The 10,841-nt window shown below is 45.9% G+C and overlaps 1 protein-coding gene across 1 annotated transcript in view; it reads right to left on the reverse strand.

Annotated features, from left to right (window-relative positions):
* Window positions 1-10,451, reverse strand: part of LOC119851723 (solute carrier family 22 member 13-like) — a 47,890-nt gene extending 37,439 nt beyond the window's left edge. Inside the window, 5 exon segments of the mRNA XM_043509716.1 lie at window positions 2,960-3,080; window positions 3,535-3,725; window positions 6,113-6,254; window positions 8,550-8,653; window positions 9,437-10,451. Of these exon segments, the coding sequence (XP_043365651.1) occupies window positions 2,960-3,080; window positions 3,535-3,725; window positions 6,113-6,254; window positions 8,550-8,653; window positions 9,437-9,808 (930 nt within the window). The 5' untranslated portion in view covers window positions 9,809-10,451.
* Between the last annotated feature and the right edge of the window lie 390 nt (window positions 10,452-10,841).

Raw genomic sequence — 10,841 nt, forward strand, 5'->3', positions numbered from 1 at the left:
GGACTCATGATCAAACTTGAGTGTCTTTTAGAAAGACACCCATATGGATTTAAAGACTTCAAATTATGGAAGAATCCATCACATCCCTTGGTATGATTCCAATCCTTTGAACGTCAAGAGATACCTCAATAACCACCTTTTTCATGAAGTATTTAAGCTCTAATGGCCACTTTGTGTAAATTCTGTCTCATCTTGCGTATTGTCTTTCTTGCTCCTTTACTTTTGTTAGACCGTAAGCCCTTTGTGTCAGACACTGGCTTTGTGTCCCACTGCAGCACTGACCCACATAAGATTTATGTGCTATATCTGCATAATTCAAATTATTATTAATTATTATTATTAATCATCTGTTGGAGTTGCAACAAACCCATGGGCACAAATAGGCACTGCAGGCCCCAGCTGAACTGTGCACTTCCTGATTCAAGAAGAGAATCCAGGACTTCAGAAACATAGGCCTCAATCATATGAGCTAAAGGTGAATTCTTTCCATTAGCGGTCACTTGTGATTGAGGATTTCATCCTTTGTAGGCCAACCACTAGAGGGCAACAGTCCTGTGCACTTGACCAAGCTTAACGCTGTATCCAGCAAATGGCAAAGTCATAAGGCTGCACACTAGTGGGACCATGTCAGCTCATACCCAAAATAAAATCAGGTGCTATAAATACAGTGACAGTTTTGAATTTGGGAGAAGTTAAAAATTCTTCTTACATTTAGGATTAAAATGTAAAAATGCTAGGGGGGTTTTACAGAAAAGTTCATCGTTTGTGTGCATCTCCATACTGTGCCCTGGCATAGAATGCCCTACTTGGATTGGTCTGCAAAGACCACTTCCTCTCCTCATTAAGACCCAGCCTCTGCCATGGCACCTTAAGGAATGATCCAGTTCTTGATGGCTTGAAGGCCAGGTGGGGATAGCTAGCATTCACTTTATTTACACTAATCAAAACAAAGTGCAAATGTAGGTATAAAGCCCCCATTTGGCCAACACAAGGAATTGAACTTGGGACCTCCAGAACTAAAAACATGAGCCACTACAGCTTGAACTAAAGATCCAGCTTTTCTACTTGCTCATGTGAGACAGTCATATTCTCTGTGGATTGGTCACAGCATGCTGACACTAACCAATGGGCTATGTATATATGCATATAAAACTTGTACATTTGTATCCCTATTCCTCTCCTTTAGTATGTGATTTGTTTTATTAGATAGTAAGCTCTTTGGGGGCGGGACCATGTGTTTGGACAGCACCTAACAGAACAGGGCCTGATCTTAATCTGGGCTTCTTGATGCTACTGAAACAGTAACATGACAGAAAATACAACATATAAGTTACATTCTCCGAGGGGCTAAAATCAACAAAGGAATAAAAATTGACACAGTTCTACCTCCAGCAAAATGGCATGAATCAGCCATTGCAATTTTATTGGATGTTCCTTTCTGTTGTTTCAATAGAAGGTCCTGGGTCCTTCAATATCACATGCATGGTTTGGCTGGTGACCACGGTGTTCAACATGGCCAGCCATGAATTTTTTGCCAAGTGCAATGGAAGGTACTTGCAAGTTTCAATTACTTTACTCCTGGGGGAATTCTGCATCACTGTGCAATGCAGAATTTTGCACAGAATTAATGTTCTGCTCAGAATTTCATTTTCCCTCCACAACTGATTCTGCAGAGCTGTTGGCTGCCCAAGGGGCTGCTGGACCCAAAAGAGTCTGGCTCTCCAGCTCACAAATACAGGGCACTGGGGGAGGGGAGGGGCGAGGGGAAGGAGGAGCCGGATGGTTCCGGGAAGCTGCGGTTCCCAGCATGTCCTGAAGGAAGGAGGCAGCATGCAGGAAACTCTGTACTCTCTGGGTCCCTGGCGGGAAGGGATGTGAGTGTCTGGGCTGGAGGGCGTTCTGCGGCTGGGCTCTGGAGTGTAGGGGGTGTGGGTGGCTGGGCAGTGGAGGGGTGTGCCTGGGCTCTGGGAGGTAGGGGGTGCAGTTGTCTGAGATCAAAAGAGCAGAGTTTTCCCCAAGATGTGCGCTTGACACACCCAGACTGACACACCCAATGAAAGGTGTGACACACCCAATAACAGACAAACAGGAACTGGGGTTGTAGGGGTTCCTTTAACTTTCTATTCCTGGGGGGAATCTTTTTTGTCATCAATATTGTTACAGACATATTTGCTGACAGGTATTTTGAAGTAAATTACAAAACTAATTGAAAGTGGTGTGATTATATTGTGTTATTTTGACAAATAAAATAAGCAGAATTTTAAAATACTGTGCATAGAATTTTTAATTTTTTGGTGCAGAATTTTTAATTTTTTGGCCAAAATTCCCCCAGGAAAAATGACTTGCAGGACTTTTAAGGAACAGTGCAGTCACTCCCTTATGGAGCGTCAGCAAATGGCACATCATATGAACACAGCCTCTGAAGTTCTCTCTCCTCTTTTGGCAAACAGGAGAAAATATTAGGAGCTTCTCTGAGCACAAGAAAACAACATGAATTCACAAGTGAGGATTGTTTGCTCATATGAGATTTGAGAATATTAGGGATAATTCTGTTTCTAGGGGGAGATTTAAAAAATTCTTAAGGAATTTAGACACCCCCATCCCACTGACTTGAGACATGTGCACCTAAATCCATTAGGTGCTTTTGAAAATCTCCCCCCGCTGTATTTTGGGTTATTTGCTAGAAGACAGAAAGGGAAATTCCCCCAAGAGTTGCTTACCAAAAAACACCTTATTTTATGGTCTAAATAACGCTGAAACAATAAGGCCTGAAACTGGGTGTTCAGTACTGGAACACAGTAAAGGGTTATTCATAGGCAGCACAAGAATCATTAAAAACATTTTAAAGCTGTTTATCCACTTATATAAATATTTATCTCTGTTTTACCCCCCAAACATAGGTCTCTGAATCCTACACTTATATATATTTTGCAAACACCCCCGTCTCAGGATTTATTACCTGACCAAGCAGTTCTGGAGAGATGGTCCATTTATTCACAGATGCTACCTTTTGAATCAGTTTTTTGGCTTCCTTTACCTTCTCTTTTGTCAGGAGCCACCAAGCAGATTCTGGAAGGACCCTACAAAGCATGTGAATTCCAAAGAGTTCTTTGCTATCAAAACCCCAGTTACTCACTTAACTTCATCCACTTGATGCATCTTCCATAGCTGTAAAATATATCTGATTATGTGTGTTTACTACGGGAGATATAATTCTTCTGAGGTGCTATGGTTTGGGTATGTGTATATGGGTTGTTTAGTATCAATAGAAATAATTTTACTGTCGTGCCAAGATTTTCAAATCTTGGTGCCTAATGTTAGGCACCTACATAAAAAGTGGCTGATAGCCAAAAATGCTGGGGGCCCAGCAGATCCCATTAACTATGTATAAACCTTTACAAGATATGTGCTATATTGGGAAAGAGCCAACCCTGCAATAAGTAGATGAATCCACTCTGTAAAGCCCGTGTATAACTTGGATCACAAATAACACTGCAATGCTTGAGAAGAGCTCTCTGGCAAATGCATGCTTACCCTATGTAAAAGAAAAGACAAAAGACAGGGGCCTTTAACAATGGCTTTCGCAGTAACCTCCAGTTGCGAACGCCATAAGCTAAGCCAGCCAAAACCATCTGTCCAATGGAAAAGTCGCAGTGGGTAACAATTACTGAATGTCACTGGTAAGGGACTCCAACCCATTCAGTACCTAGAGACATTAACACAGACTGAACTGCTGAGAATCCTAATGATTCAGAACCTTTAAAGGATTTTTTTTTCCTATTCCAAACTAGATCAGCTTTCATTTGGGGAGTGCTATCTAGTAGCTAGAGCAAAGGCTCTGGAGTCAGTACTCTGGGGTTTGGCCACTGGATGACCTTACCCAGGCTTATCACATATACCCAGGCTTTCAGAACTGACTAGTGACTTTGGGGTCTTCTGAATGTCCAATCAGAGTCATCTTAAAGGGGTCTGATTTTAAGAAGCTGTGTGCTTGGCACTTTTTGAAACTCAGGTCTCTTTAAGTTGACTCTTATTGGGCATTCAAGATTCACTGGTCCCTTTTGAAAATTTCTGCCATAATTTCTGGACCTCAGTTTACACATGTGTAAAATGGGTATAAATAATAATTTCCTACCTCTCAGTACTGCTGAGAGGTTTGACTAAACAACTTTTGTGACTCTCCAGGGAAAAGTGCTCCATACATGTAAAGTATGTTGATAAGAGAGGGGGCTTTCCTCTCTGTGTGTAGCCAGTGATCTTAGAGATACGATAGCTAATAGCCACTCATGGGAGATACTCAGGAGTGCAAGTAAGGCGGTACTCTCCAGTACCCCATACGTGCAAGAGATTTCTAGCCAGTACAAGGTATAAGAAAGATGTGGGGCCCCCGGATGGCCCCAGACTGGCAGCTCCAGTCCCACACCCACAGAGCTGCATAGCCCCACCAGAGGACATGGCTAGAGGGGCAGGGCTGTGCACTGCTCCTTTCCCCTCTGCCGCAGTGGGGAAAGGAGCAGAATGTGGCTAGGGCATTTGATGGGAAGAAAGTGGCTTCCCCAGCATCTGTGAATAATCACATGAATGGGAGGAAAGAGGGTCTCCATCCATTCCCACAGGGGAGGTGTGAATCACACTGGCTCAAGTGTAATCTCCCTGAGGCCAAATTCAGTGCCCAAGGAAGCCAGTTCACTGCCTGCTCTTATCAAGGAAATTCAGGCAGAGCTGAGCATTACTGTGGCTGAAACTGAGGCACAGCGGAGGCGTGCTGTGTATCACCGTCCATCCAAGAGTGGGGAAACTGAGGCAGTTAATGAGTACTGCCAAATATATAAAACCTGTCTGACTGCCCAAGGTAGGAGTAAAGCAGATGCTTGGGAGAATGCTGAGAATGGCTGTAGGCCTGTCATTTGAAAAATGCTGCATATGGAGAGACTGGGGGAGACAGATAGGGCAAAGGGACAGTTCATCCCAGAGCCATAACAACGCTAATTTAAAATGAGAGAGATGCATATTGTCAGTGAAGAAATATGTTGACTGCATGACTCTGAGATTTCAAATTCTGAGTCAGAAATGTGGCTTCACAGTTTTTCTGTGTTGGCGGAACATACAGAATGTAAGTTCCCTGCCATTTCACAATCTGTGGGTCTGCAAAACACTCCAGTGTAAAATAAATGTTATACTAATTATATACAGGAGTAAATCACCAACAAATTAAGTACCTTAAATATTAGAAGAAGAATTAACAATCAAATTACTAGTCATCATCCTGGTAATTTATGGGTACACATTAGGGACCCTATCCACGGATGCAGATCCTGGCAGAAGAAAATCTAGCTGGGGAGGGGGCGGTTGTAAGCATTCTGTTGCAGGGGGTGGGAGGGCTGGAGCAGGGGAGCAGTGCCTCAGTAGCTGGCATGCTTACCAGAGAAGGAGAATGACCAGCCTGACTAGGAAATGTTCACTAAATCCTATTCATTCTTAACAGCACAATACATACGCTAACAAAGGCTTTGTTTAAGTTTGCTGGCATATGCATTGCTGTTTTGCGTTGATCAGGACCAAGTCAAAGATGCAGTTGTAAAATTTTAAGATGGCTAAGGAGGGTATCGGAGGGGACGGGGAGAGTGTGGGGGCCCTGGGCTGGGGAGGAGTCTCGTGGGGAGGTCCCGTGCCCCCCTTTGTGTCCCTCCCATGAGTGCAGTACCAGCAAGAAATGATTTCTACTTGCACCCCTGGAGATACTAATGACAAACCGAGCACAAATAAACCAATATTTCACATTCTCCAACTAACTGAACCTGCTCCTATGGTTGCTACCTCCCTACCTCCCACCAAATATGTAAATACCCAGGCCGGATTCTTCTCTTTCCTTCGCTGGTGTCATTCACCTGACTTTAATGTGATTACTCCTGATTTACCCCAGCATGAGAGGAAGATCAAGCCCACTGTATTTCAAGCAACATTAATTTGGTAGTCAATTTTTAACAGCATGTAGCATGTAATTGCACCGAGCGTTTGTCTCTGGGGTCTTTTCATTGCCTTTTGTAAGACCACATATACTGTGTAGCTAAAACATCTCGAGCAGTGAGAGAGTCTTTCCTAAAGCCAGGACTCCTATGAAGATTCCAGATTCAGCAGCACCCACAAGACATCTCAAGACGATGTAGACATAGAAATTTGGCACAAAAGCTGCTCCAACACCAAATGCCCCCATTATAAGCATGGAAAGCAAAATGATGGGACACCACCCAATCCTAGGGGAGGAAACGTTTTCGTAAATCTCTGAGGCTACTGTCAGCTTTCACTCCTAATACAGCAGGTAAGGCACCTGGAAACTGTAGTGATAGTCATCAGTGTCAGAACTTGGCTGGACACGCTAGTTGGTTGATATAGTGCTTAAATAATGTTAAAATTGGAATCCTGCAACATCCAAGTTCTGGCCAAAATGATCAGAAGAGACAAGTGACTTTGGTTGCCCAAAGTGGTACACCTTTAAACGGCCCCTTTAAGGTGTGTCAAGCTGGTCACCCAAAACTTGAGGCACTGAGGGAAGTGGGGTCTTGGGGGACAGAGCATTGGACTGGCAATCAGGAGCTCTACGTTCTATTCCTGACTCTGTGACAGGCAGGACGACCTTGGGCAAGTCACTTTACCAGTCTGTGCCTCAGTTTCTCCATCTATAAAATGGGGAGAATAATCCATAGTTTGTATTTACAACACCAACCTCTCCATCAGACACACATTCACTTCACCCCACTTCTGAGTTCCCCTCTGCGTCCTCCTGTCTTAGAGAAGCTAAACTCTTTAGGGCAGGGGCCGATTTTTATTTTTATGGCACAGTTCACCTTCGCCAGTAAATAATAATAAAACTTATGGTAGGTTCTGAACCCCATTCTAAACATAACAAAGGACCAGACCAGTGAGCACTTTGCCTGCTTTGGGTAGGTCAGGAACACAAGTAGAAGAACAGGGATGAGGAAGAATGGGCAGCATAAATTGTGAGGAGACAAGGGAGACTGAGGTGTCGGGAGCTGGGGTAGGAAGAAATTCAAAGAATGCCCTCCCCCAGCAGTGGCTAAACAAGGCCCCAAGGGCCCTAGTGCAAGAATAGGTCAGGGGCTCCATTTCCATTTCTAAAATCCGCCCCAGTCCAGCTTCCCGCACTCCTGGAAATCTCTCCACAGCCCCAGTCCAGCCCTCCCGTCCCCCACCACCTGCCTAGCTCCCCCACAGCCCCAATCCAACCCTCCCATCCCCCACCTCCTCCCTAGCTCCCCCACTTCCCCAATCCAGCCCTCCCATTGCCCCAATCCTTCCTAGTTCCCCCACGGCCCCAATCCATCCTTCCCATCCCCTCTATCCCACCTAGCTCCCCTATGGCCCCAATCCAGCCCTCCTGTCCCCATCTCCTGCTCATCTCCCCCATTGCCCTAATGCAGCCCTCCCATCCCCCCAATCCTGCCTAGCTCCCCCACACCCCAGTCCAGCCCTCCTGTCCCTCAACTCCTGTCTACGTCCCCTACAGCTCCAATCCAGCCCTGCCTAGCTCCCCCAATCCATCTCTCCCATCCCCCCAGTCCTGCCTAGCTCCCCCAATCCATCTCTCCCATCCCCCAATCCTGCCTAGCTCCCCCATCCATCTCTCCCATCCCCCCAATCCTGCCTAGCTCCCCCACAGCCCCAGTTCATCCTTCCATCCCCCTTAGCCATAATCCAGCCCTCGCATCCCCCACCTCCAGCCTAACTCCCCTACAATCCCAATCCATCTCTCCCATCCCCGCAATCCTGCCTAGCTCCCCTAGAGTCCTAATCCATTCCTTCTGTCCCCCACCTCCTGCCTAGCTCCCCCACAGCGCCAATCCAGCCTTCCCATCTCCCATGGCCCCAATCCAGACCTCCCATCCTCCCAGCCACACCTCATGCCAAGCTTCTCTCTAGATCCTTCATACCCCCCTCAGCCACCCTCTCCAGCTTCCTTCAGTCTAGCCCTCAGCTCCCCCAGTCCCAATCCACTCAGCCTTCGAGGCCCTTTTAGCTCCCTTCCTGCCCCCCATTTCCCTGACCCGCCCTCCCCCCAGCCCCATTTCAGGCCCCCACAAGCCTTCCCCGAGATCCCCCCACTTGGCCCCCTTCAGCTTCATTCCATTACCCTCCACACACCCACAGCCTCCCATGCTCTGATCCAGAACCCCTGAGTTCCGCTCCAACCCCCTTCCCCAATCCAGCCCTGCAGCTCCACCCAGTTCGGCTTCAACCCTCCTTTCCCACTTCCCCCACACCCCACCTCCCCACGCACAGTGGCTGATGCTTAGACCTTTCACTCCATCTCTAGAGGAGCCACGTCTAGCCTACAGGGCACATCAGTGTCAGGGCCTAGGGGTCTGGGCTGCAGTGCTCTAACCTCACCAGCCTTCACCCCAGCCCTGTGGCGGCGAGGCTCCATGCAATTATGCTGAGATTATATATATTATATATGTATTATATAATTACGCGAGATTATGCTGCTGGGTTTGCACAGGTAACTGCAAGTGGATTTTCTCTCTCTTTACCTGTCACTTAAGAAACCGAAGACCATGGCTCCAAGGAGAGGTCCCATCATGTAAATGGATTGGGAGATATCATTTAGCTCTTTTTGGTGACATACCAGGTCAAACTGAAAGAAGGAAACAAAGTAGGTTTCATTTTAGAGGGGCTTTATTTTGATGGCTGGATTCATGACTTGCTAGCAACACAAATGTTCCCAGAGAGAACTGGAGATTAAGGTACACTGCCTATAAATCCAAACCACCATTCACCTACTATAGCTGAAGCACGGGTAGCCATGCCCATGAGAGCTTTAATCTAGCTAACATAGGTAACAATAGCAGTGAAGATGTGGCAGCATGGACCCTCAGCAACAGAAGTACATATCCAGGTTCCCCCAGGGTCTTGTACTGGAGCTCCTAGTCCATGCCACCATTTCTGCTATGTGCACTTGTCAGAGTAAAGCCAGATCAGGCATGCTTACCCATGCTACAAGTACACCCTCATTTGCAGTGCAGATGCACCCTAAGTGCCTTGCACTGGGTCAAACCAGATATTTGTAGAGGAGGAACTGTAGCTAGACCCCCCATGGTCCAGAAGTGCTCTAACCACTGGACCATGCTTCCTCTCTCCTTTCTGCCTGGCTGCTCGCAAGCTGCAAACACTAATGGCTGCTCCACACCTAATAGCTGCACCTATTTAACAAAAATTTGGCATTTATATGACCAGACTAAGCTAAAGCAATATAAGTCAACTGTAAAGCAATCTGTGTGCATCCACACGGTTGGGCTGGTTTAAACTGATTTAAAATCCAGCATATCCATTATGTGTAGACAATCCCCAGTGTGCATGTACACTTTCAAATCAGCATGATCCTTAGCAATAAATATAGACTCAAAATGCAGTTAGAAACCTGAGTCACCAACATTGGGTTTTGTCCTGAAGAATAGACCCACCCCTCTTGGCACTTCTGAGTGACATTAAGGATGTATTCTACGATGGAGTCAATATCGCAATTCACAGGAGTTTACATGAGGCATTCTTCATAAGATCGCCGTGTGTTCCCAGGGATAGTTAGGTTCAGCTGCTGTTCCTTAGTCAGGTTTAAGCTAATGGCATAGATCCAGCTCGTCTTACAGTGATGAGGCACATCTAGAACCATGAACACTTGGCCAAACATAGGAAAAACCGCTAGAAAGTTTGCAAGGCTGAGCATCAGCACCAGCCGTTTTTGAAATGGTCCCAAATCTCCTATTGTGTTGATAATATCTTCAAAGTCTGTCATTGTTTGCTTGTCTAATGCTGGAGTGTAGCATGGTAGCTTTTTTTATATGGGCTGAACTTAATGTTTAAACCCAATGTGACTCCAAAAAATAATCAGCTAAGACAACATGAAATGTTGTTGCATGCTCCATGCTCATGTCAGCCTAATGAATTATGTTTTTAATCTTCAAGGATGTACTTCAAAATGCACTAATTACTTTCCATACTCCACACTCCACGTGCAATAGTAAAGGATCTATTAGCATTTCCACAGCAAATAAAACCAAGACACAGAGAAGTTTCACTTGTCATGACTTTAACTGGCTTCTGAAGGCAGACGCCTCAGCAAAATGGATGCAACCAAAAAGCATTGGTTGGGATTTTCAAAGCAAAGCAGGGGATTTAGCCACACATGTGAGGATCCAGGCTTTTTTGGGGTCTAACACTGATCTAATTCTAAAGGTTTAAGAAGAGAAAGGAAGGAAAGTCTAGACATTAGGCACTAGCCTAGGATGTGTGAAACCTGGGTTCAAGTCCCTGCTCCGCCACAGAATTCTTGTGTCTCAGGGCAAGTCTACAGTACCAATGCAGCTGTGCCACTGTAGGGTGTCTGGAGAAGACACATTATGCCAATGGGAGAGGCGGAAGCTATGTTGGTGGAAGAGTGTCTCCTGCCAACATAGCATGGTGTGGACACTGCTTTAAGTCGATGTAACTTACAGTCCTTGGGGAGGGGGGATCGTTTTCATACCCCTGAGAGACGTAAGTTACATTGATTTAAGCGGTAGTGTAGCCCAGCCCTTAGAGATATGAGTGGAATAAACAGTTGGACAGACAGAATGAGTGTTGAAGGCTGTTCACTTTAAAGTTACAAGTGATGCTGGAGCGTGACTATATTGAGCATCTACAGGATTGGATATAGACCTAGTGTGGCTCTCTGAAGGCCACATTTCCAGCAGGTCTATTTATGCAAGCCCTAACACACTCCTCCTCCTTTTCTGTGTTACTCTGGACAGCAGAGCTTGCTTTGAACCAACAGAGATGGGTCATGGCTG

Source organism: Dermochelys coriacea, chromosome 2, assembly GCF_009764565.3.
Source record: "Dermochelys coriacea isolate rDerCor1 chromosome 2, rDerCor1.pri.v4, whole genome shotgun sequence".
In the NCBI taxonomy this organism is placed as follows: Eukaryota; Metazoa; Chordata; order Testudines; family Dermochelyidae; genus Dermochelys; species Dermochelys coriacea.